Source organism: Podarcis erhardii, assembly GCF_964252035.2.
Source record: "Podarcis erhardii genome assembly, chromosome: 11".
In the NCBI taxonomy this organism is placed as follows: Eukaryota; Metazoa; Chordata; class Lepidosauria; order Squamata; family Lacertidae; genus Podarcis; species Podarcis erhardii.
Genome location: NC_138501.1, coordinates 55,899,953 through 55,926,902, shown reverse-complemented (window position 1 = coordinate 55,926,902; position 26,950 = coordinate 55,899,953). Strand labels below are relative to the sequence as shown.

Below are 26,950 nucleotides of genomic sequence, written 5' to 3'. Positions count from 1 at the left end.
CTTCAGTAAGCTGCAAAAACATTTAAGTGTTTTATTCTGCTAAAAAGGCTTCACCTCCCGTTTCCGTTTTTATTTCGCCCACACATGTGGGATAGAAGGTTTTAAATTTCACTTTACAGAATTAATCCTCAATTCACATCTTCTGCATTCTGGACCTGGGTCTTCTTTCAGACCACTCTGCACCTGAGCAAGGTTGTGCTGGGGTGACCATAGGCCGGAAGCCAACCAGGGCACCTGATTTTGGAGTATCTAGTTGCCCCATAGCCAGCTAGAGAAAAAGCAAATTTTCCTGCTACTCTCTAGTTTCCTGTAGACTCTAATTAACTGTATTGCTTTTATATAAAACCTCTTAAAAGTGAGAAGGGAAAGTCTCATTGGGAAGGAGGTCCTTCTCCATGAACGTTTTATTCTTTTTCTTAGAAAACTCAATACTGGATTGGACTTGTAAAAGACCGGCAATCAGAATCCTGGAAATGGGTTGATGGTACGGGCTATGAAGGGTGAGTGGAAGAGAGAGGGTCCCTTTGCTACCCATTAAATCAGATCTACTTGGCCTGAACAGAGCAGAGTTCCTCCTACAGCCACCCCTGGAATCTGCAGCCTTTCCCCTTCTTATAGGGCTTAGCCTCACAAAACGCTTCCCTTTATCAGTGAAACAATTCTGTGGAAAACCTGAATTGCATTTGCTCTGATTCACTGGTAAAGATCCAGTTTTCCTGGGGAAAGCAGCAGGGCAAAAAAAAAGACTTCGCCTGTCCCTGTTTTGGATGGGTCTGGATTCTCCTCCCAGAAGATATTTTGCAGCCCCCAAACAGGCTCCTCTAAACTGGCCACCACTGAAAATTCAGATTCTGCAAAACGTGGCTGGTGCAAATGAGAATGGACTCAGACTCATTTTGGGGTGGCTGGGAGAATTCATCATTACTTACTTACTTACTTACTTTACTTACTTACTTACTTACTATACCGCCCTATACCCTGTTATGGGCGGCAGGAGGGATGGGTGGTCCAGGCCCAAGAGGTCTTGCCAGGAGCCCAACAGCAGCATGCAGTGAAACTGGTTGTAGGGGAACAGGTGGGCCCAGAGGTGACGCTTGTGAAGGTGACTGGGGGTTGTGTGTCCATCAGAGGACTGCACCTCCCGCCCTAAAGCCGAGCAGAGCTTCCTGGGTTTTGGGAAGGAGGCGCTAGGCTTTAATACTCTAGTTTACTGGGAACATTGAGGGGACCAGCCTAGTCCCCCATTCCACTGACTGCACAACACTGAGCCCCAATGCGTTAAAGAGCAATAAAACTTGGGGTACCCCTGCAAAAGGGGTTTCCCAACTTCGCCAGGGTCTAGCCCTGTGGGTCCAGAAATCAGTCAGGTTCAAAAAGGAGTCTGCAGCCAAGTTAAAATGAAGGCAAAACTGCAGCACTTACACTCGGTGAAAGTGCAGCTCAGCTCCTGTGCACCTTGTGAAGGGAAAAGTCTGGGTGCAGGTTTGCTCCACTGCCCAGCTCGTTGGGGTGCCAGTCCCCATGGGTCTCTCCTGGTCAGCAAAAGATGCAATCTCCTGCCAAGTAAAGAAGCAAACAGCAGTCAGTAGACCGGATCTAGTTTGTTGCAACAAGGTTCAAACACACAGAGCAGGAAACCCGAGCATGGGGTTGCATGGACTTTTAAGACCTCCTCCCCACCCTCCAGATACATCATCATTTCCAGATACATCATCAATACATCACCAGTGTGTGTCACCAAGAAGGAGGGGATCTTGCCTGGTAACAGGAGTCCCAACAACTTCTAAGTACCCACCACCAAGAGAACAATAGAACTACCATATTTACACCTATCCTTGCCCTCTGGGCTTTCCTGAAGATGGGCTATGTCAGGGGTCAGCAAACTTTTCAGCAGGGGGCCAGTCCACTGTCCCTCAGACCTTGTGGGGGGGTGAACTATATTTTGGGCAAAAAATGAATGAATTCCTATGCCCCACAAATAAACCAGAGATGCATTTTTAAATAAAAGGACACATTTTTAATATTTAATGTTCCATTATTTTAATGTTGTGTTTATTTTTATTTTAAGTTTGTAATCATTCATCTTGTTTTTAATTATTGCTTGTAAGCCGCTCTGAGCCCGGCCTTGGCTGGGAGGGCGGGGTATAAATAAAAAAATATTATTATTATTATTATTCTACTCATGTAAAAACACACTGATTCCCAGATCATCTACAGGCAAGATTTAGAAGGCGACTGGGCCAGATCTGGCCCCCAGGCCTTAGTTTACTTACCCATGGGCTATGTGAACACCTAGCTTCAGCAGACCCCATCAACAGATATCTCTCAGGTCCATTGTTATCGTTTTCCTACTTCCTGGGGAGAGGCAAGGAGTACCTGACCTTATGCTTAAGGGATTATGGCAGCAGGGGAGCCCTGGATTCCCCTCTTTCAGAGGAGCCATTAGCCCTTGGAACCAAGGAAATGGGTTAAACAGTTAAATTTTGGCCTATTATTTAATTTTATATTGGATAGTTAGAAGAAACAATACAATACATGGTATCCACTTATTGCTACAATTTTATAGACTACTTTTCTGAGCTTCTTTGCTGTTGTGTATGTCTGGGGCCTGTGACAATGGTCATTGTCCTGGCCTTAGTTAGAGGCTGTGGTGGGGACTTGGGATTTGGGATTTGGGGGGAGTAGTTTAACTGCCCCCCAAAGGTCTCAGGGTGGTTCACGTAAAATATCACATATATAAAATCAAAATCAAAACAATAACTCAATAGCCCCCCCCCCAAAAAAAAGAGCCAGCATTTTTAAAAAGGGTATAGGATGTAGATCAGGCAAAGGCCTGCTTAAAAAGGAACGTTTTTGTCTGGCGCCTAAAGGTGTACAATGCTTTATTAAGTTTCATTCTTCACATACTCACAAAAAAGTAAAACACAAAACATTAAATAAAAGTATTGGTCTAATGTTTATTTTTTATTTTTATTTTTTCTTCTCTTTTTTGACCTGTCCCCTTTTTTTCTTTTTGTGATGGTGCCCTTATATCTAAAGGTGTACAATGAAGGCGCCAGGCAAACTTCCCTAGGGAGAGCATTCCACAGACGGGGAGCCACTGCAGAGAAGGCCCGTTCCCATGTTGCCACCCTCCAGATCTCTTGAGGAGGAGGCAGATGAAGAAGGGCCTTAGATAATGATGAATGGTGAGGAGGGATTTGGGCTTTTTGCCTTGACTGTCATCTTTGTTTTTCTAGAACTGAAAATACTGTGACTTCTTGTGATTACCGCAGCACCTGCGCTCAAATGAGCAACGGAGCCCTACAAATGTGTTACTGTTCAACAAAAACCAGATACATCTGCGAGAAGAACGCTCAATATCCACAGCCAGTGTGAGCTCAGTAGGGCCAAAGTATGCACAAAGACCCCCAACAGGCAAGGCCTTCTCTGGAGGAGCTAGCATGGCTTCTTCCAGCAATGAACCCCCTTCTTGCCATCACCAGTAGCTTATTTGTCTCCAGGTGAGCGTGTTACACGAGAACAACCAAAGCACACTCCCCTCTAATTGTCAAAACAATAAAATAAATGTTCAATAATACACAGTGTGGGCACACATACAAACCATATTCTGAAATGGTACAGGAGAGCAATCCTGGAGCCACACTCTTAAGTGACCTCAGATCTTTCTCTGCAAAAGGAGAGTATTGGCCGGGGGGGGATGCCTTTCCAAATTGCTATTTTTCATGTGTAAATCCTGTAAATAAACAAACTTCTGTAAACTGCATGGAATGAAGGGGCTTAAAGGTAAAGGTAAAGGGACCCCTGACCCTTAGGTCCAGGGGCGGATTACTCTGGGGTTGCAGCGCTCATCTCGCTTTATTGGCCAAGGAAGCCAGCATTTGTCCACAGACAGTTTTTCCTGGTCATGTGACCCGCATGACTAAGCCGCTTCTGGCGAAACCAGAGCAGCGCATGGAAACACCATTTACCTTCCCGCCAGAGTGGTACCTATTTATCTAACTGCACTTTGATGCGCTTTCAAACTGCTAGGTGGGCAGGAGCAGGGACCGAGCAATGGAAGCTCACCCTGACCTTCTGATTGGCGAGCCCTAGGCTCTGTGGTTTAGACCACAGCCCCACCCATGTCCCACTCTGCAAAAAACAGTCTGGCAAGTATCTGTTAAGCAGAGCAGACCTGTCAACAGAGCATCTTCTGTACATCAATAGCTGTAAAATTGGGGAATGGGATTCAGGAATTAAAGTATTTACCATTTCAAAAGAATGGCCCAGACTGGCCAAAACAACCCCTTTGCAGCACCACAAATCCAACTCAATGCTGTAATGTTGGAAAATGTCGATCACTTCTCTTACCTGAGCAGTTGTCTTTCCACAAGGGCCAACATTGACACCGAAATCCAGCATCGCCTGAGCTCTGCAAGTGTGGCTTTGTCCTGATTGAAGTGCAGAGTGTTTGAGGACCGGGACATTGGCAGAGAAACCAAAATGCTTGTTTACAAAGCTATTATACTACCAATCTTACTGTCTGCTTGTGAAACATGGACCACTTATAAATGCCATCTCCAACTCCTCAGAAGATTCCATCAACAGTGTCTCTGAAAAATTTTACACATGACTTGGGAAGACAGGCAAACTAGTGCCAGTGTACAGTACTGGAAGAAGCAAAGGTCACCAATGTCGAAACAATGATTCTTCAACATCAACTTCATTGGACTGGTCATGTTGTTTGGATGCCTGATTGTCATCTTCCAAAGCAACTACTCTATTCTGAACTTAAAAATGGAAAGCGTAATGGTGGTGGTCAAAAAAAGAGGTTTAAAGGTGCTCTCAAGGTAAATATTTAAAAATGTAGTATAAACACCAACAACCGGGAAACACTGGTCTGCGAGTGCTCCAGTTGGATAACAGCCTTGACCAAAGGTGTCATGCGTTTTGAAGACACTCGAACTCAGGACGCAAGGGAGAAACATGCTAAGAGGAAGGCATGCTTGGCAAACCTTCACCGTGATCCACTCCCACCTGGAAACCAATGTCCCCACTGTGGAAGGACGTGTGGATCCAGAACTGGCCCCCACAGTCACTTACAGACTTATTGTTAAGACCCTGTTCATAGAAGACAATCTTACTCAGCTGTGAGGGATCACCAAAGAAGAAGAAAGAAGACGAAATTTGATGAATGGGATTCAGGAATTAAGGTTCAGTAGTACCTTCAGTTGCGAATGGGATCCGTTCCGGAGGTCCGGCCGGATCCGGAGGTTTTCGCAACTAGAGGAGAAGTGGTAGACCACGGGGTGAAACACTTCTGGGTTTGCCACTTTCGCAAACCAAAGTTTGCATTACCCAAGGGTAACGTAACCAAGGTGCTACTGTATTTATCATTTCAAAAGAATGGCCCAGACTGGCCAGATAGGACAATCAGCAAACAATTATTGGATATCTTGACAGACAGGAGAAAAGCCACAGCCTCAAATTTCTGTTGCAGACCCCCTCTTTATGTGACACAAGTTTTATCATTTTTGGGTGGTCCTAACTAAGGAGCCGGGCAATTTCTAAAGCTTTTAAAAGTATCTGCACACCTTTGTTCTGGGTCCTCACCAGGACCCAGGAAGGTGAGTACGGTTGTTGCAACAGAATAGTAAAGATCTGCCTTACTTTCACCGGATTCTGCCTTAGCTCATTCTTCTCTGACCAATATCAAATGTGGGGGATTCTTAGTCCCTAAATGGGGAGTTTAGGGATTCCAACCATATTGGGAAGAACAATATGTTGTTAGCCACTCTGAGCCTGGCTTCGGCTGGGGAGGGCGGGATATAAATAAATTATTATTTATTTTTATTATTTTTATTATTTTTATTATTTTTATTATTTTTATTATTTTTATTATTTTTATTATTTTTATTATTTTTATTATTATGACATTCAGCAGTTGAACAGTCTCCTTTGGACATAGGGGACAACTCCTAGGGGGTTATTTGAGGGGGCTGGGCTCCCACAAAGCTGATGGGCATCTCCATTCAAATGGGGTGTGTGCACTGCATCATGTGATCGATCGTGTGGGATGGGGCTTACCTGGGTCCCTACATTACTTTATTCAAGTTGGCACCCCTGCCCTTGGAAGCTGGTGGACTCTCCTTCATTGGAAGTGGTCAAGGAGGGGTTGGGTGGCCGTCTGCAAGGGATTCTTGAGCTGTGGTTCCTGCATTCCCATGCCCCACCAACCTCCGTCTCCCCCCATCTCCCCACCGGCCTGCCCAAGGGGGTGGTCCTGGCTGTTAGTGTCCTCCTCCTCCTCCTCCTCCTCTGCTCATCCTCAGTGCTGCTCCCTTGCAGAACTCATTGAGGGGGAAGGATGGGGGCTAAATTTCTGTGTTCAATTTCCATTTCTGTGTTCCATTTCCAGTTAATTTTATTTTTATGTTTATAGGTTTGATGTGATGTTATTAATAACCTTTTCTGTTGAGAGATAGCAAAGCGGATGAAAATAGAAAGAAACCAGAAACGCAAGTTGGGGGGGGGGAGTCTTGGAGGGGAGGGAGGGAGGAATATATAGTAAACGTTAAGAATTTGAGATGTATGTAATGAATGAAAATGAAAATGAACAAAATTTTCAAAAAATAAAAATTCTGTGTTCCAGACCCAATGTTAACCTGCAATTGTAAGCCTATGAGCTGCAGACCTGCTTTGGCCCAGTGGCATTGAGCCTGTCAGAGGCTCCTGGAATTCTCAGTGGCCTGAGCCATAAGCGCCAACTGTCCAGGGAACGGCAAAACTATGCCAAGCAGATACAATTGGCGGTGGGGGTGGGGGAGAGACTTCCATTCATTTCCCTGCCACTTTCCCACAAAACTGGGCCCAAAAGGAGTCAAAATGTATCAAATGAGTATCAACAAGTATAACAATTAAGAGAAATTAGGAACAATTTGAAATAATCCTGAAGGCAAGAAGTAACCACTTAGAAAGACCGACGCAACATTGTATGATGCAATCCAGATAAGCTTACGTAACGTAATAGCTTGGGATCAAACAGGGGCCGGAATAATGCCTGACTCAGAAAGGAAATGGTTGGATCCTATAGAACAGGCATGGCCAAAGTCTGTGTCAGGGGCCTAATCCAGCCCACTGGTCGGTTTAATCCGGCTCCCGTGGCAGTTTATTTCCTGGGGTAAAATCCTAAAAATAACCTCAATAACTTCAATCCTCAAAAAGGTCAACAACTTTGGTTGGCCCTTTGGTTGGCTCTCACAGCCGTTCACTTCATCAAATCTGGCCCTCTTTGAAAAAAGTTTGGACACCACTGCTGTAGAAGCTCACCCCTGATGTCTTGCTTGCCTTGGGTGGCCGAGGCCACTGCCCTGCCCTGCTGGCTAATGCTGGGAGACCCCTTCCATCTGAGGCTAGCATGCATGTGTGCATGGAAATAATAATAATAAAGAATTCTATCGGAGAAAATGCCTACCAACTCCAAGGACTTTCATTCCAAGAAAAGCAAATCCCAGGTATGTGTTGTTGGGTCCTCTCCCCCACAAAAAAAAAAAAAAAAAAACACCCTCAGCTGTCCTGGCTGATGCAGTGGTGGTGCCCAAACTCTGGAACTCGCTCTCTGGGGGAAATCTTTAGTAATATTCATTTTCTTCATATACAAAGACAACATCACTCACAGGCCATCAATCATGTTGCTTAAACATATCAGATTTTTGCAGTTCACACACACAAAAATCTTTCCACATTTGACCATGAAATCTTGGGGGGAGGGTTATAAACACCATCTTTTTGACACATATACAGTGGTACCTCTGGTTGCAAATGGGATCCGTTCTGGAGGCCCGTTCGCAACATGAAAAGAGCGCAACCTGAAGCGCCGTATCTGCGCAGGAGCACAGTGCAATTTGGTGCTTGTGCGTATGCGCAAGCAGTGAAACCCGGAAGTAACCCTTTCCGGTACTTCCAGGTCACCATGGGACACAACCTGAAAAAACGTAACATGAAGCAAACATAACATGAGGTATGATTGTAATCCAAAAATGGTTACCACACATCATAGAAAAGACGGGGGCTAGAATTTCTTTGGCTGCATGATTCTAGCACATCAGCTTTTCAGCCGGGGCTATTGCCTATGCTCAGTGTTTAAGCCCAAGGCAGTGTGCCATTGCATGGCTCTTTCCATATCTGCTGCCACAAGGAGGAATCTGCTGCCCCACTTTGTGAGGAAGCCGGACCCTGGGTAACCACCAGGAACCCCTGGAATCTCCCACTGCTTGGAGGCTGGAATGGCAGGCAGCAAGACGAAAGTCAGTTCTTAAAACCCAGAATGGGCAAGCGGAATTGCAAAACTACCACATATGTTTGTAAGATCCAGTCTCCCCACATCCCCTCCCACAGGTTGATGTTGCCCCTGGGATCGTGTGGGATATTTGCAAGGGGGAAATATCCAACCTAAGTAAGAGTTTCAGAAGGAATCCCTTCATTGGACCAAAACTGTTTTAAAAGCCCCAAAAGTGTCTTCCGGTTTTTTAAAATTTTCAATAGACATTATTACTTGAAAGTTCATTTCCTAGGGAATATTTGTGGCCGTAAGATGGCCAAATTCTCCCTCAATTAATAGTTTGTATATACCGTATTTTCCCGTGTATAACATGCCCCTGTGTATAAGTATTTGGGGGGGGGTTCAAAATTAAGAAAATGTGTTGTGCACTATCTGTATATAAGACGACCCCTTATTTGAAACTTCAAAAATTTAGGGGAGGGGGAATAGTCTTATACACGGAAAAATACGGTAGCTCATACTCCTGCCTCTGATGTGGCAGGGACATTCATCAGAGTTGTTCTAGAGCAGTCTGCTTGAATGGCTGTACTTTAGAAGAGGAAGGAAATGAACCCACATCTTCATTCATGCGCACGAGGTGTACACTTAAGCAGTGAACTGTGGCCCCACACTGAGCACACAGCACATGCTTTGCTCTGCAGGGACAGACGGCGAGCACCCCAGGCCAGGGGAGGGCGTTCCCTTCCAGACCCCACCTGACAGAGCGGGGGCAGCAGGAGTCCAGATCTGATGCTCCGTGGGTCCCATCTGCTCCCAGGGACCAGTGGCCCAGCCCCACTCTCCCCACTCAGAGCATGTGAGGCTCAGGCAACTGCTTCCCCCACCCCAGGGGCACATCGAGGGCAGGGCTGGAGTTCCCAGGATGTCTCAGGGGGTGACTTACGCTGACCTGAGATTTGCGAAGGTCCCTCGAAGAGAGAGCCAGGAGGAAGGTAGAGGTGCAGCCAGCCCAGATCTCCCCCCCAGCTCCCCCCACCCCATGTCAGCACCTGTTCCTCACACCACCTTGTCTTCCAGAGCCAAATGATGGGGAGCTCACCTATGAGAACATCCAGGGGCCCAGGACCAGGGGGCAGGAGGAGGAAGAGAAGGAGGAGGAGGAGACCCCCAGGGAACCGGAAGATGCAAGAGGTGAGTCTCTGGTACCCTCCCCACTAGGGGGAGGGGAGGGAAGGGGGGGACTCTGGAGATGCTTGTTCTCCTCCACCAAATGGAGGCTCCTCACCAGTGCTGGATTAAACCCTCTGGAGGCCCCCAGGCAGTCAAAACCTTGGGGGAAGAGGGCCTCACAAATCATGTCCTAATACTTTTCTTATTTTACCAACCAACCCTAAAAAGCATGGGGGCCATAGGCTGGTGTCTATCTACACTGCCTACTTAGTGATTTATTATTATTATTATTATTATTATTATTATTATTATTATTATTATTTGCTTTTCTGTTTTATCATATCATCAATGCATAATATGTTACAGTCAGACCCATAATAATAAGAAAGAGAGGGGAAATAAATAATAATAATGTAAATAATAATAGATTCAGGTAGGTAGCTGTGTTGGTCTGACGCAGTCGAAATAAAAAATAATAATAACCAGAAGAAGTGTGCATGCACATGAAAAGCTTACACCAGAACAAGTTTAGTTGGTCTATAAGGTGCTACTGGACAATTTTTTATTTGTAAATAATATATTATAATTTGTTAATAATGATAACAACATAACTTATCCCTCCAGTTTATAAACCTTAATTTTAAGTCCCTGTCCACTCTTTCTCTGGTTTCCTGTCGGTTGTCTTCTTGACTGCATTTTCTCCTTCTACTAAATTATTTTCATTGCCTTACACTGTCCCACTTTGTCACATCCATTGCTGAGCATTCTTTTTTCAGTCTGTTACACTTATTTTCTTGTTAAAATGCTTTTTCCATGTATTCTATATATAATGTCCAGTTTCCTTATAAATTCATAGGGTCTTTACTTCTTAATCTGTTGTGCTGGCAAGTTCTATATCTTCTTCTCTTGATGGTACGGCATCTGTTCTCCACTTTCGTGCTGCCAGAATTTGGGCAGCTGTAGTCACATCCGTAGAGTAGTTTGATTTTGGGGAGATTTATATTGTTATTATTCCCAGAAGGAAAGCTTCTGGATTTTTAGGAAAAGTTCTTTTAAACATTTTCTTAAATTTGTTACAAACCACCTCCCATAATTATTTTATTATTCTACAAGACCACCATGAGTGATAAAATGTGCCAATTGTTTCTTTACATTTCTAGCATAGGCCACTTATAGTTCTAAATATTTTAGCTTGTTTACTTGGCATCAAGTACCACCTGTGGATCATTTTTAAACAGTTTAGACTAGCAGTTTAAATTTAAATCTATTTTCCACAAATGTTCCCACAGGTTCAGATCAATATTGTGACCCACATCTTGTGCCCATTTGATCACAGACGATTTCACAATTTTTAATTTAGTTTCCCAATCTAATAATATCCTATACATTTGAGGGGGGAAATTTAACTCTAGATCTTAATATTTCTTTTTTGAATTATTCACCTTACATTTTGAACTGCTTTAATGATAGTTTAGCTAGTCTGAAACAAATGCTTTAATCTCTTTATTTTCTCCCGAAAAGTATAACAAAACATTATAGGTACCCCAGTTGCCACTCATATATTTCCTTGTCTCAGCTTCTATTGGGGATAACCACCTTGGCGTTGTGTTTTCTATTTTGTTTTATTTTATTTTTTGTATTTTCCCCACACCCTAATTAAGTGTTTTCTAATAACATGGTTGGCGAAGCTTTTACGTATTCCTTCTTTGCCATGCCAGATACAAGCATGCCAGCCGTGTTTGACATCAGGACCCTCCAAATCCAGCAGCTGTGTGTTTTCCAGCAGTATCCAGTCTTTTACCCGACACAGGCAGGCAGCTTCAAATATAATTCCAAATCTGGGAGTGTGAAACCTCAGCTTTAAAAGTAGGGGCCACATTTCATTCCACACGTTGCAGGAGGGGGGGAGCCGGTTGTTTCAGGAAGATGACTGGTTTTATGCAATATTGTGCTGTTCTAAAGTGCCCTGGTTTACAGAACTCTTCTATGTAAACAAGTGAGCAAAGGAGCCCTCCAGCTTGCCACTGATTTGCAGGTGACATTTAGGTTTGCACAGATTACGGGACTCTGGCACCCAACTGCAGCAAATCCATTTTTTTTAAGGATCAGACTTTAAAAGGGAAAGAAATCCTGTACAACCTGCAAGAATCTGAGTTTTCTTGGTTTGGAAAATGATGGGGAAATGGATTCAAAAGTGTGGGGTGGTGAACAAATGACTAAGGGCAAGCAATCACAAACAATGCAGAACAAATGCTTTACCTCTACCTAAATGCTGAATAAATAAGTCCACCTAAATTTGGCGCAAGTAAATACTCAACAAACAGATTGCCTGGAGTCGCCCAAGCCAGTTTCCCTTTCCACCAAGGGCCACTTTGCTTAGCAAATCAGCACGTCTTGAGACCACTGACATTTAAGATGCAAAGTCTGCATTTTATTTTCCTTATTTACTGTAAGTGGAACTTTTTTTATCAAGCAAATATGACTCATTCTGGTGTTTTGCAGAAGTAAGAAAGCGGCATAGATAAGAAAGGTTCTCCATTTATCTGAGAAACTTAAAATACAAGTTCAAGATGATGAAAGGGGTATTTATCTCAGAAGAAGAAGAAGAGTTTGGATTTGATATCCCGCCTTTCACTCCCCTTCAGGAGTCTCAAAGTGGCTGACATTCTCCTTTCCCTTCCTCCCCCACAACAAACACTCTGTGAGGTGAGTGGGGCTGAGAGACTTCAGAGAAGTGGGACTGGCCCAAGGTCACCCAGCAGCTGCAGGTGGAGGAGCGGAGACGCGAACCCGGTTCCCCAGATTAGAAGACTACCGCTCTTAACCACTACACCACACTGGCTCTCAATAGATTTCTGACCTGCCTTGACTTCTGGACAGGTAACACCATTAAAACACCCACCTGCCCAGCTGGTTTTGTCTGCTCAAATAATGAATAATAAGCCAAACAATAATATTCCACATGCATGTGACTTTCTTTTTTTTTAATAATTTTTTATTAGGTTTTCACAATTTAAAAAAACAACAACAAAAAAACAAAAACAAAACATGAATATTTTCAAACTCTTACTTTCATTACCCTCTTTCCCTGACTTCCCCCCACCCCCTCTTCATACATCCCTATTCCAATAATTAGTTCAGCAAGTTCTTATCTCTCATTTTTAACATAATATTGTTGTTTTTAAACTTAGCCCTTTTTACTTATCCAAATTTAATTTATCCAATTCTCTTATAAGCATTAAATCCTTTTTCTAAGGTCGACCTAATTTCCCTTCCACAAATTTCTCCCTTTGTATTTTTGTTCATTATATGTCATAATGGCCAAATACAGAAATCATAAAATTTTGAAATTCTGTTCTCCCCTCCCTCCCTGCCCCAGTTTCCATCCCTTCCCAAGCAAATGTCCATAAAAACGGTTCCTAGCCCGGATTCCTCACATCAGAGGCCTTCAAGTCTCTGTCAGTCTCTCTCTGCCGATTTTGTTGGTAACCCTTTTTGTTGGTCCTCAGGTCTCGAAGGAGTTCTGTCACAGTCACATCAAATTTTCTTCCATCCAAGATACTCAATAGCAGTTGCTGCAAAAGGCCAGCTGATCTCCCATACTCAATGAAGAAGTCCCAATCATATTTCTTTGTTCTTTTGAATTCCAGTATTCCAGGTGCTCCCGGGACTTCCTCCTTCATCTTTCTCATCTTTCGCAGATTTGTAATCCAAAAATCTTCTTCTTGTACTTTTCTCACTCCTTCTTTTCTCTCCACCAGTTCCGAAAAGGTCTCTTCTGGTTTGGCTGCAGATTTCTTATCAGACATATCCTTTATGCATTCAGCAGAGTCGTTTGTTTTAGAATTCAAGGTCACAAGTTCTTTGTTCATAGCCGTACTCTGCTCCTGCAGGATTCCCACGAGAACAAACATTTTTTCTATCTCTGCCAGTAATTTTCCCTCTGCAGCCATTGTAATGTCTCTAATTCCCCCTAGGGGGATTACAGTTGCTTGATAGTCCTTTTCCAACAGCCCGTTACTTTGTTGTTTATAACTACGTTGTTTCCAACCACCTCAATTCAGAAGCAACACTTTTAAATCAGAGAGTTATTAAGTAACAAAGTTCTTAAATTTTAGCCGCCCGTTTGACAGCTCCTTTGACAGCTGTCAAACTCCTTGTTCTTTTTCCTCCGGCTCACACACAGGATGCTCCCGGGTTCGGGGGGGGGGTTTACCCAAAAGCTTCCAAAACTCCTCACTTTCTCTCCAGCACAAAGACTTCTTCTGTCAAACTCATGGAAATATTTTTTTATCTGACACCAGAGAACAGTACTCTCCACCTTAGTTCTCCGATCCTTGCTTTAGATCGTTTCTAGATAGGGGGGGTGCGGACTTCCCTTTAGCACATCCCCTGGTTGTACCGAATTCAAAGATATAGATTTTAAAGTCCAAATTCCATTCTACTCACGGGTTATTTGTTTCCAGTCCGAAATTTGAGAAAAAAGTCAGCGCTCTCCAGCCATGGCTACGCGGCTTTGCTCCACTGAAGTAGCGGTTTACTCACAGCACCACGCCGCTCCCCGTACCCTCTCCGTAGCCTTTAAAAAGGCTCTTCGTGGGTCGGGGAAGGCGCTTAAAAGGTGCCCGCCGAGTCACCAAGTCCACAGGCTTCCGCGCCTGCGGTTTCTAAGGGTCCCCGCGTCGCCGGCGCGGTAGGACCCGTCTTCAGCAGAGCCGATTCCCTCCGAAGCTCGGAGGGAATCCGCCATTAGCCGATCGCGCTAACCCGGAAGTTCCCACATGCATGTGACTTTCAGCATTTGGAGCGATGCTTACAAGGACCTTGTAAAGTAAGGCAGTCTGAGTATTGTGGCAGGTATCTAATCACCATTAAATCCTCAGGCCCCAGGCTGAAGACCTGCTTGCAGCCCCTTGTCCTCCACATCCAGCGACAGCATTACCATCAAGGATCCTTCAGAGACCAGAGTCCTGTTCTTCTGGTCGTTCCACCAGCACAAGCATCTCTCCTCCCTTTGAATGTTGTCTTGGGGGTGATTTGGGGAGCCCAGAGAGAGGCGAGGGAGGGGGATCCCAGTACAGTCCCCGAAAGCCTTGCGCCTCAGTGTCGGGTTCGTGGGATCCGGGCCTTTATCTTTCCCTCTCCCTTTGCACCACCCAGTCTTCTGGCTTCTCTTCCCTGGGCAATGTGAAGACAGACGAGGAGATGGAGGGGAAAGACTGGAGTTATCTTCATGGATGCTTGAGAGGTGGGGATCTCTGCCTTTTAGGGGGAGAGCTGTATTCTGAGACTAATGATTTTCCTACTTGGGATCTAGATTCCAGACATCTTCCATACAAGCAAGAATCAGAGCGTTTTGGAGCACAAAGTGTTTGGGAACCCAGCCCAGCATTGTCTCCACGGGCTGGCAGCAGCCCTCCACGGTTTCAGACTGGGGCTCTTCCATCCCTCCCTGGAGATGCTACCAGGGACTGAGCCTGGCCCCTTCTGCATGCAGAGCAGCTGTTCTGCCACTCAGCTAATTTTCTTCCCAGTTCCCAGTTTTACTAGAGAAAAATGACTGGATGGGCCAAACTCCCCAGAGGATGAGGCTTGTCTGCACCCAGTTCAAAACATGCTCACTCCTCGGCAACTATTCATTCAACATTTTCAGGAAGGCCTTCACAGCGAGGGGCACTGAAAGCAGGATCCATCCCTGCACAAGCGCACCTTCTTGCCTCCTTCCCATGCACAGCACAGACACACAGTCCTGAACATGCCTCGGAGCACCAGCTGTTACAGGGACAAGTAGTCATTTCCCAACTGCAACTGGGCAGCTTTGGGGCTAAAAGTGGTCAGGAAGAACCCCCAGCTGATCCGAGTAAGTTTCTCTTGCAGAGTCAGACCGTCGGACCTGGTTCACCATCCTAGCATTGTTGGCCACCTGCCTCTTCCTTCTTGCCACCGCCATAGGACTGGGGGTCCAATGTGAGTAGTGGGTATCCCCTGCCCCAAACCATCACCCTGGGAAAAGCCAATCAACTGGGGGGGGATCACAGTTGGCTCACAGCTTGCCCTCTCTGCCCTGGGCTCTGGGCATGAAAAGGTGCATTTGAATAATGTACGGTAGTTCATGAGGCCCACCTTGCAGGGGTGTGGTCCCCTGGGAAAAAGCCACCAAAGGAGACCAGCTGCTTTGGCTGCTCTTGGTGGTCCTGCTGGGGAAGAGCCCAACCTGGTGTCCCTCCCCCCTTCCCCTCTGCAGATGGGCAGGTCTCCCAGCAGCTCCAGAGAGAATCCCAAAACCATGCGGAGCAGAGCAATCTCCTGGCCCAGAGACTCGGCGCCTTGGAGGAGAGCCTGTCCGGTTCTCAGGAGCTGCTCCGCAAGGCTGAAAGAGATCTCCTTCTCACCCGGAAGGCCCTGGAGGAGAGCTGGAGGGATGGGAACAGGACACAGCGGCAGCTGGGAGACCAAGTGAGGCAAGCAGACCGCAACCTGACGCTTCTGAAGCGGGAGAAGGAGCAAGTCGAGAGAGCGCTGGGCCAAGCCACCTCCTGCCAGCAGATGGGTAGGTCTGTGGTGTGGGAATGTTCAGGGAGGCAGGAGAGGATATATTGTTTGTTAATATCCTTCCTCACTTGCGCTAGCAAGTTCCTTTACTTAGCAGAGTTTCACATTCCCCTTTTAAACTCACAGCAGGTAGCTGGTTGCAGGCTTGTGTGAGCCTCTCACTATCAGGTTCCTGGTAAGTTCCCTTATATCCCTCTTAAAAGAATAAACACACCACAATCTTGTGTAAAGTATATAACAGAAGTTTACTCACACATTCAGTTCACAGTTGGATCCCTGAAGGCAGACTTAGTTACAAAGCATATCCATGTGGGTCTATCCCATATGGAGATAGTCCCTTTGTCCCCTGTTGGCCAACAGAGCATTTCTAGCTAAAAAGCTGCTGGTCCTACAATGGAGGAAGTCAAAGAGAGAGAGAAATGGCTTTGTGCCTTGTCCTTTTTGTTACCTGCACAGGTAAGGTCATGCCCACCTCTAGTCACATGCAAAAGGAAGTATGTCCCAGCTAGGAGGAAACAGGAAGTTCCGACTGCCTGGACCAAACATCTCCCTGCATGTCCACTCTAGGAAAATGAGGAATGTTGTACTTGACTGCTATCTATGTATCACATCCCACATGTGGCTCTTGGCAGCCTGGGGGGCTGGGGGAGCCCTGACCCTGTTCATTACTTAGACAGATGAGCATTTATTTTAGGGATGTGGTCTGTTGATGGACTGGGAGGGGGCTTTGTTGGAGCCACACCCTCGGGCACCATCTCTGTGCTCAGTGTGATCCACTCACCACATCCCAGGAACTTACAAAACGAAACTGAAACTCTCGCACAGCCTCTGGGGCGCATCTCCCAGGTCACATGTTGCTTTATGCCCAGCAGCCACCATGCACCACCGATCATCACTCGTTCTCTATAACAGGCACGTCCAGCTCTATAGAGAATGCGATCTACTGCCAGTATAAAAAAACTGGCATTGCCCATAGTTGTTGAGTTTTTTCAGGGGGACAGACCAGAGTTGGCATTAGCTGTTGAGATTTTGGGGGGAAGGAATGAATTAAAACACTTGTCCTACAGTCTGTTGCTCTCCCTCATTCCCCCACTCTGCCGCCGATGCAGGGAATACAACATTTCTAAGTGGCATCAGTGGCAACGATGTAATGTAGCGCCAGGGGCTGGGTATGCCGCGAGCACTAAGGAGCAACAGGGGGGTCACTTGAGAGCCAGTGTGGTGTAGTGGTCAAGAGCGGTGGACTCAAAATCCGGGGAACCGGGTTCACTTCCCTGCTCCTCCACATGCAGCTGCTGGGTGACCTTGGGCCAGTCACACTTCTCTGAAGTCTCTCAGATTGCTTGTTGTGGGGAAGGAAGGGAAAGGAGAATGTTAGCCGCTTTGACACTCCTTAGGGTAGTGATAAAGTTGGATATCAAATTCAAACTACTACTCTTCTTCTTCTTCTTCTTCTCTCCTCCAATCAACCTGGAGCACCCTGGCGATCTACCTGTCTATCGCAGTTGACCAGTTGGACATTACTGCTCTATAATTTCGCAGGAACTGGACCTCGCACAGATTCTCTTCTGCAAAGCCACAAAAAAGATTTGCTGCTGATGAGTGCCAAATCATAATCTGCCAGGACATACCATATTTTTCGCTCTATAGGACGCATCAGACCACAAGAAGCACCTAGTTTTTGGAGGAGGAAAACAAGAAAAAAAAATATTATGAATCTCAGAAGCCAGAACAGCAAGAGGGATCACTGCGCAGTGAAAGCAGCAATCCCTCTTGCTGTTCTGGCTTCTGGGATAGCTGCGCAGCCTGCATTCGCTCCATAGGACGCACACACATTTCCCCTTACTTTTTAGGAGAGAAAAAGTGAGTCTTATAGAGCAAAAAATACGGTATTTGTAGCCCACCCACTCTGGGCGGCTCCCAACAGAATATGAAGAAGAAGAAGAAGAAGAAGAAGAAGAAGAAGAAGAAGAAGAAGAAGTGATAAAACATCAAACATTTAAAAAATCCCTAAACAAGGCTGCCTTCAGATGTCTTCTAAAAGTCAGATAGTTGTTTATTATGAATCTCACCGCCCGAATGGTGATACCCTGGAGGGGCACACAGGCTCTCAGCAGATTGGCAGGACACGTCTGTGCCCCACCAGGGCTTGGCTGCCAGCCTGAGGCCACCTGCCAGTCGCAGCCGCTCAGGAGCTGAAAGCCGCTCTCTTGACCTTCTCTCCCCCAGGCTGCTGTCCCCATGGATGGAAGATCTTCAGGTGGAAATGCCTGTGGGTTTCACCTTCGTCAGAAAGGAAGAGCTGGAGAAATAGCAAGGGAGCCTGCCAAGCCAGATCGTCTCAGCTGCTTATTTTAAAGCCCTGGAGCGCAAGGGAATTATGGGATGGTGTAATAGCAAGGGATGAGGAGGTAATAACTGTAGAGTACAAGTAGCTCCAACATAATGCAAGGGGGCGGAGGGTGGGCAGGGGACGTCTGAGTAATGGAGTCAAGCCTTACTGGCCAGTAAGAGAAACCCAGAAGCAGTTTATTCTCCAGTTCCACCCAAAATGAAACCCATTGATTTCACACTGCTGGGGACCCAAACCGTAGAACAGGAAGTCAAAATCACAGAAGTGGAAGCAATGAGATCGCAGGGGGCGAGCATGTGCAGCGTGGCCCAGTTCACACACTGCTGGGAGCAATGGTTCCTGGCTTGCTGTGAACCAACAGTTTCTTCTGAACCAAGACAGGTATGCTTCACCTGCCCTGAAGAAACCCATATCAGCTGGCAGATGGAGACCCCGGTCCAGACATTGCGCTCAGCTTGGCTTCCTCTCCTGTTGTGAAGCAGGAATGATCCGGCCTGCTGCTCATTCATGGTCAGCCATTACCCACAACTTGCTCTGATGATGGGCAAAGTGGACCAGGGGGAGCTCCTAGGGCTAGGCCACCCCCCCCCCTGCAGAGCATATCCAGGGGTCTACGAGAAAGGATATTCAGCACTAGGGGTGGGGAACCCGTTTGGCTCCACCTGACCTCACAACGTCCCTGCAAGGCACGGCTAAGCAAAGGTTTCCTCCTCCGTTTTAGCCAGCCTTCTAGTGAAAACCCAACCCTGAATCAGGAAGGACCTTGAATGTAAACCTGAAAGGAAGAAAGGAAGGGGAAGGGGAACTCTCAGAGACTAGAAAATGAAACAGAAGCAGGACAAATGCAGTCAAGGGGAGCAGAAACAGCAGCTCCTTAGGACCCTAGCGACAATAATAATAATAATAATAATAATAATAATAATAATAATAATAATTTATTTTATACCCCCGCCCATCTGGCTGGGTTTCCCCAGCCACTCTAGTAGTTGTTTTTCTCTTTGACATCTGGTGGGAGGGCGTTTCACAGGGCGGGTGCCACTACTGAGAAGGCCCTCTGCCTGGTTCCCTGTAACTTGGCTTCTCGCAATGAGGGAACCGCCAGAAGGCCCTTGGATCTGGACCTCAGTGTCCGGGCAGAACAATGGGGGAGGAGACGCTCCTTCAGGATACTTACAGCTCACTGTCCAAATAACTCACTCATCCATCACAATTCTGACTCCACTGATTAGCTAAAAACACTCTTTTTGCTCCTACTCAACAGCCAAACGAATACTGGATTGGTCTGCAAAGAACATGGTCTGCAAAGAAGCAGGCTTTGGTTTTCACTTGGGTTGATGGCACCCCTTATGAAGGGTAAGTACACCAGAGAAGGTCCTTTTGGATGACTACAGGATGGGAAGGATCCAGTCCCCCCAGCAGGCAAAAGCACAATAGCTCAGGTAGAATTTCCACAGCCTCTCAGGAAAAGAACCATCAGGGCCAAGAGGGTGGCAGGGTGGGTAACAAGCAGAATTGAGGAAGCTATGAAGGGCAAAAAGACCCCGTCAGAAAAGAAAAAAAGATCATAAACTTTGGCAAAAGAAGCAGGCAAACAAAGCAAGAGAGATGAATTACACTGAGCACATTTTTGAAAACAGAGGGCTGTCTCCAACTCGGCTTTGATCAAAGCAGAGCCATCAGAAGGAATAAGGTAAAGGGACCATTAGGCCCAGTCGTGGCTGACTCTGGGGTTGTGGCGCTCATCTCGCTTTACTGGCCGAGGGAGCCGGCGTACAGCTTCCGGGTCGTGTGGCCAGCATGACTAAGCCGCTTCTGGCGAACCAGAGCAGCGCACGGAAACGCCATTTACCTTCTCGCCGGAGTGGTACCTATTTATCTACTTGCACTTTGACGTGCTTTCGAACTGCTAGGTTGGCAGGATCAGGGACCGAGCAACGGGAGCTCACGTCGTGGCGGGGATTCGAACTGCCGACCTTCTGATCGGCAAGTCCTAGGCTCTGTGGCTTAACCCACAACACCACTCGCGTCCCATCAGAAGGAATAGACCTGAGTTAATCCTGCCATCAATTTCAGTGGGGTATCAGTCTCCCTCCAGGTCCAAAACAGCCCAAGGGGAATCCAGACAAGATCCAAGGAGGCAGGGGAGAGGCTGCCCCAGACCCCTCAGCCAGACCCACCAGCCAGCCCTCCTCCTCCTCCTCCTGAGTCTCATTGTGGCCCTTGCCTGACTCTGCAGGGAGGAGGATGGGGACCAGAGGAGCCTTCGTTTCCCTTGCCTGCCTCTGGCTCCACCTGCTGTGCAGATCTCAGCATCATCTAGCTCTTATCATCCACTTTCCTCCCCATTTGAACTGGACCAGAGAAGAGTCCACCCACAAGTATTTCAATCTGTATACAAGGAGCCATTTCCCTGTTTATACCAGGAGGCGTCCCCTTCTGTGTTCCTCCCTGCCTTCTAATTTTGGGATTCTGTGATGCCCTGGAGATTTGGGTGCCGCCAACAGTAGAGGGAGCAGCCCGTTGTGCAGAGAGAGAGAACTAGGGTGGATTTTGTCCCTTGAGTTCTTTCATAAATTGCTTTTTGAACCTTTCAGAAGTGAAAGACTTAGTCAGATATGGCATTATCAGTTTGGAACACTGAAGAGTGGAATCATCTCAGTAGATATTGAAGAAACGCCACATCCGTACATTTGTGAGAAGGCAGCCAGCCCTGAGCCACCATTTCCTGCTTGAGAGGTAAGAGATGAATTAAGGGAGGCAGAGTTGCTCCAGTTTGGATTTGATATCCTGCCTTTCACTCCCTTTAAGGAGTCTCAAAGCGGCTCACATTCTCCTTTCCCTTCCTCCCCCACAACAAACACTCTGTGAGGTGAGTGGGGCTGAGAGACTTCAGAAAAGTGTGACTGGCCCAAGGTCACCCAGCAGCTGCAGGTGGAGGAGCGGAGACGCGAACCCGGTTCACCAGATTATGAGTCCACTGCTCCTAACCACTACACCACACTGGCTCTCTGGTAGGAGATGAATTAGGGGAGGCAGAGTTGCTCCAGCCCCTCGGTCATTTTGGCTGCTGTTTTCTGAACCTTTTCCACCTCAGCAATATCCGTTTTCAGGTGTGGCAACTACAACTGTGTTCCACATGCAGTCATTGCACCAGATTTGTATCATGGCAGTTTCATGACATTAGCAGTTTTGTTTTCAATTCCTTTCCTAATGACCCCCGGCAGAGATTTTGCCTTTTTCGCTGCCACGGCACACTTGGTCTGCATCTTGAACAAGCTCTCTGCTGTGACCCCAAGGTCTCGCTCCTGGTCCAGTTCAGACAACCACAAGCTTGTACATGAAATCAGAATTTTCTGCCTCAAAGTGCATCACTTGACCCTGGTTGCACTGAACGGCGTTCGCCATTTCCCCTCCCATTCGCGCAGTTTGGACAGGTCTCCTTGCCGCTCTTCGCAATCTCTTTTTCTTTCACCAACCCTGAACAGCTTCCTGTCATTAGCAGACTTGGTCACCTCACTGCTAACTTTGGATCAGCTATGAACAAGCCAGAAACCACAGGTCCCAATCCCCGATCCTTGGGGATTTCTAATTCTTACCATTTGCATTTATTCCTACTCTTTGCTTCCTGCGACTCAGCCCCCCCCCCCCACACCTCCCATCACATGTCAAGGAAATATACAACTGAGAGACCTTTATCTCATTATACATGATAAAGCTATTCTTAGCCATCTCACCCCTTGCTTTTTCCTGTAAGACCTATTGCAGTCGTTAAGAGTCGTCAACAGGCTCATCGCAGCTATCTGCCAATCACCCATTCCCACCACCCTTCTGAGTAATACCCCTCCCCACCTTCTCACTATATAGAAGGGTCTGGTGACTTCTGTTTCAGTGTATCTGAAGAAGTGTGCATGCACACGAAAGCTCATACCAAGAACTAACTTAGTTGGTCTCCAAGGTACTACTGGAAGGAATTGTTGTATTTTTTTTTACTTTTAGAAGACATCTAAAGGCAGCCCTGTTTAGGGACGTTTTTAATGTTTGAAGTTTTATTCTGTTTTTAGTGTTCTGTTGGGAGCCGCCCGGAGTGGCTGGGGAAACCCAGCCAGATGGGCAGGGTATAAATAGAGGTATTCGCTCTACGCGGGGCTGCCCTTGAAGCTGTCCCAGAAACTCCAGCGGGTGCAGAATGCTGCGGCGAGGCTCCTCACGGGGTCTCTGCCATGGGATCATATTCACCCAGTGCTTTTCAAGCAGCACTGGCTCCCGGTGGAGTACAGGGTCAGATTTAAGGTGCTGCTTTTGACCTTTCAAGCCCTTCACGGCCTAGGACCCTTGGACCTACAGGACTGCCTCTCCCAGTATGCCCCACGGAGAGCCTCAAGGTCCATAAATAACAACACCCTAGTGGTCCCGGGCCCTAAGGAAGTTAGATTGGCTTCGACCAGAGCCAGGGCCTTTTCAACTCTGGCTCCAGCCTGGTGGAACGCCCTGCCTCATGAGACCAGGGCTCTGCAGGATCTGATTTCTTTCCACAGGGCCTGTAAGACAGAGTTGTTCCGCCTGGCCTTTGGCTCGGAGCCAATTTGATTCCCTCCCTCCCTCCCTCCCTCTCTCTCTCTCTCTCTCTCCCCCTTCTTTTCCTTCTCCTCCTGCGATGAGGCTACATTTTAATATTTTAATGTTCCATTATTTTAATGTTGTATTCTATTTTTGTTTTTAAGTTGTAATCATTCATCTTGTTTTTATTATTGCTTGTAAGCCGCTCTGAGCCCGGCCTTGGCTGGGGAGGGCGGGGTATAAATAAATTTATTATTATTATTATTATTATTATTATTATTATTATTAATAATAATAATAAAATGATGATGATGGTAATGATGTTTCTCCTACGATGTTCAAGTCACGTGTCCAGAAGGTGGGGATTTTTGCTTCTTTTCCTCCTCCTGCTTTTTCTGGCAAAATCCGCTCTTTACTGCTGAACGGGAACAAACGTCAACCCACAGAAAACCCATTTTGTTCTTCTCATTAATGTATTTCTAATAATGTGTTGGGGTCCGTTGTTGTTTGCTTAGCTAGCCAACCAGGAAATGTTCCTCATGGGCATCCATTTAATGCTTGGAATTTGCAGAGGCCACTGCAGGTCCTAGGCGCACGAATTGGGACGTCTCAGGACCTTGAACTGGTGGACTCCGAAGAAGGGACGGCGCTTCTGGAGCTGCTTCGGCCACAGAGTTCTGCTGGAATAACTGGACATGAGAAGGGGTCACTTTCCTTCATGAATGTAAATTTCCCCATGGATGAGCTAGTCCCAGGTGGAAGGTCAGCCAAGCCAGTTGCTATGATAACAGCCCAGTGCCCAAACTATATTTATAATTGATGCATGTCAGCTCAGGAGTGTCAGTCTGTGAGTCTGCAGTTTGTCTGTCTGTTATTTGTGTCGCTTGCCCAATGCTACGTCTCAAAAGGCTCAACTTGGAGCAACGGAGATCATTTGTACTTGTAGGTGTATCTGTATCTGCAAAAGCCTACCAGCTGTATCAACATTTGGAACTGTTTGACTGAGCCTTATCTTCTGCAACAGTAAACTATCTGAAACTTTCTCGGCTGCTGCATGGTGACTGGTACTGGGAGCATATTCCACCGTGTGGGGATCTCACCTGAGATTCCCAACAAGCTCACCTGTCCACATGGGGAGGGGCATCCCTTGTTCACGCTCCTTGGCAGCATCACCATCACGTTGGCAAGGCCGAGAGAGGCAGCCACCTTGGGCTGCGGATGGGTGGGTGTGTCTGGATTGGGCCGGCCTGTGTGAGCTGCCTGCCCTGAGCATGCTGCCATCAGGTGCAGGACAGGATGTGGCCCCACAGGAAGCACCAAAGTCCAATCCAGCTGTTGGTCCCATCAGATCTTGGGCATGGAAGGAGGTGCCATCTCATCCTCAGGCAGCAAAATTCCTTGAACAGCCCTAATCTTAACACAGGCCTTGACATTGGGACACTGGACCAGCCTGGTCACACCTGGTGGACGTCCCTGCCTCCTGTGGGAGTTCCACAGTTTTAACACTGCACTGCATGAAGAAGGGCTTTCTTTTGCCTGTCCTGGACATAATAATAATAATAATAATAATAATAATAATAATAATAATAATAAATTTATTATTCATACCCCCGCCCATCTGGCTGGGTTTCCCCAGCCACTCTGGGTGGCTTCCAACAAAAGATTAAAAATACATTAAACCATCAGTCATTAAAAGCTTCCCGAAACAGGGCTGCCTTCAGTTGTCTTCTAAAATTCAGATAGTTGTTTATTTCTTTGACATCCGAAGGAATTGCATTTGCCACCACCGAAAAGGCCCTCTGCCCTGTAACTTGGTTTCCCGAAGCGAGGGAACCGCCAGAAGGCCCTCAGCGCTGGACCTCAGTGTCCGGGCAGAACAATGGGGGTGGAGACACCCCTTCAGGTCTACTGAGCCGAGGTCATTTAGGGCTTTCAAGGTCAGCATAAACACTTTGAACTGTGCTCGGAAACGTACTGGGAGCCAATGTAGGTCTTTCAAGACCGGTGTTATGTGGTCTTGGCGGCCGCTCCAAGTCACCAGTCTAGCTGCCGCATTCTGGATTAACTGCAGTTTCTGGGTCACCTTCAAAGGCAGCATGCACCACTCTGGCGAGACAGTCTGCAGGCAGGGAGGGTCTCATCCTGCGTACCAGATGGAGCTGCCCTGGATACAGAATGGACCTGCGCCTCCATGGACAGCTGTGAGTCCAGAATGACTCCCAGGCTGCGCACCTGGTCCTTCAGGGGCACAGTTGCCCCATTCAGGACCAGGGAGTCCTCCACACCCGCCTGTCTCCTGTCCCCCCAAAACAGTACTTCTTTCTTGTCAGGATTCAACCTCAATTTGTTAGCTACCATCCATCCTCCAACCGCCTCCAGACCATAGCTGGCAACTTACAGAGACCAGCAGCCTCGAAAATAAGGGATCAGCAGCCAAAATAAGGGATTTTCAGAGCACAGGCATGTTCAACTTCTGATCCCCCCGAGCCAAAGGCAGAAAGCCCAGCCAGCGGCCAAACGAAGCCTCAAGCGGTGGTTCCCACAGCGCAGCAACCCGGCAAAGGGGATGCAGCAAGGGAAAGCACCGTCACCTCTCCGCTGGGCAGCACTGAGCAAAGGCGAGTCCCCAGGCAAGGCGGCCGATTTGATTGGCACAAGGCATGCAAGCTCCACCCCCTAGTCGTTCTCAGACTCCTTATTGGGTGAGCAAAGCAGCCAAGCAACACAGTTGGAGCCTCCCTCCTCCCTGGCCGGCAGGGAGGGAGGGAGGGAGAGGAGCTGCTTCCTTTGAAACCCGGGAAAATTAAGGGACATCATCAATCTGGGGCAGCAGCGGGACACGGCCCTGGGATAAGGGACTTTCCCGCCAAATAAGGGACGGTTGACAGCTATGCTCCAGGCACTCACACAGGACCTTCCAACATCCAGCTTCTCTGCGTGTCCCGTGTTATGAGAGAGGGAGGCAAACTTTCTGTCTCCACTCTCACATGCCATGCGGAATTTATAAACTTCTATTGCGCTGCTTCTTCCTCGCCTTTTCTCTAAAGCAAAAAAGGAAGATGCAGACCAAGCCAAAGACCCAGCCCCCTGCGGAAGCCCCTGACCGGCCAGATCTGAGATCTCAGGACACTTTGGGCAAAAACCAGGCCGTTTCGACCGTCGTCATGTTTTATTTCTCCAACACTTTAAATAAGCTGAATACATAAAGCAGCATTTGTCGTTATTAAAAATGCAGCTGCATCCCACTAGGGCACTGAGTATAGGGGGGCCGGGGGGGACGACGCTGAGCCTTGCACAGGAGGGGGGCCGAGATGCAGCCAGAAATCAGTACTCATCATTATTGCACATGGGCAGAAGTGCTGGGAACAGAAGCCAGTTTCCACCCCCAACTCCCCCCCCCACCTGCCCACCCCCCTCCAACACTCGTACAGCTCAGGAGCACCCAGGGGGGAGGCTGAGCCCCCCCACCAACATTGCAGATCCAAACTTGTGTCTCCCAGTTTCCTAGTCCCCAAATGTGACACGCAAACAAGCACACTTTCCTGCCCCCCCCCATTTCTGTCTCCTGACCCTGCCCCCCGGTCCTTAGAGTCTCTTTCTCCTCTGTTGCCCCCCCCCCCAACAAGCAGGGCAAGTATTATGGGGGGCAAGACCCCCTGGTCCCCAGGCCACTATTTCCAGCCCACACCAGGAGGTCTCACCAGGCTTGGGTTTGCAGAGGGAGGCACTGCACTGGGGTGGGCGAAGCCCCCCACCCAGAAAGAAACATTGGGGGGTCTCTTGGATGCTGGTGTGTGGCCCCCTCCCCAGTCCAACCTCACGGGGGTCCCTGGGGCAGCCACCTTATTGCACTTCCGCCTAGCTCATTGGAAGGGACCCCCTTCCTTCCCACAGCTCCTGCCAGGGCTGGGGAGGGGGGTTTCCAGGCACCGGGAAGCCCCTTTGCTACAAAAGGCCACAGGGTGGAATCTTAACCTCCCGCCCCCCAAAAAACATGGCCCCACAGGCTCCTCTGCTTCGCCAGGCCCTGAGAGTGGGCCAAGTGCTGGCACCTT

At 47.5% G+C, this 26,950-nt stretch overlaps 1 protein-coding gene across 4 annotated transcripts in view; it reads left to right on the top strand.

The window, feature by feature from the left end:
* The window catches only part of LOC309352805 (B-cell differentiation antigen CD72-like), a 27,642-nt gene extending 3,705 nt beyond the window's left edge, over positions 1-23,937 (top strand). Inside the window, exons 1-8 of one of the 4 annotated variants that reach the window (XM_081881647.1) lie at positions 8,940-9,255; positions 9,341-9,454; positions 15,311-15,400; positions 15,678-15,983; positions 18,215-18,396; positions 19,600-19,691; positions 20,933-21,074; positions 23,467-23,937. In XM_081881647.1, the coding sequence (XP_081737773.1) occupies positions 9,186-9,255; positions 9,341-9,454; positions 15,311-15,400; positions 15,678-15,983; positions 18,215-18,396; positions 19,600-19,691; positions 20,933-21,071 (993 nt within the window). In that variant the 5' untranslated portion in view covers positions 8,940-9,185 and the 3' untranslated portion in view covers positions 21,072-21,074; positions 23,467-23,937. Of the gene's footprint in view, positions 1-8,939; positions 9,256-9,340; positions 9,455-14,587; positions 14,682-15,310; positions 15,401-15,677; positions 15,984-18,214; positions 18,397-19,599; positions 19,692-20,932; positions 21,075-23,466 lie in introns of those variants that run through there. The other 3 variants (XM_081881650.1, XM_081881649.1, XM_081881648.1) reach the window with 3 other exon arrangements.
* Positions 23,938-26,950: the final 3,013 nt, after the last annotated feature.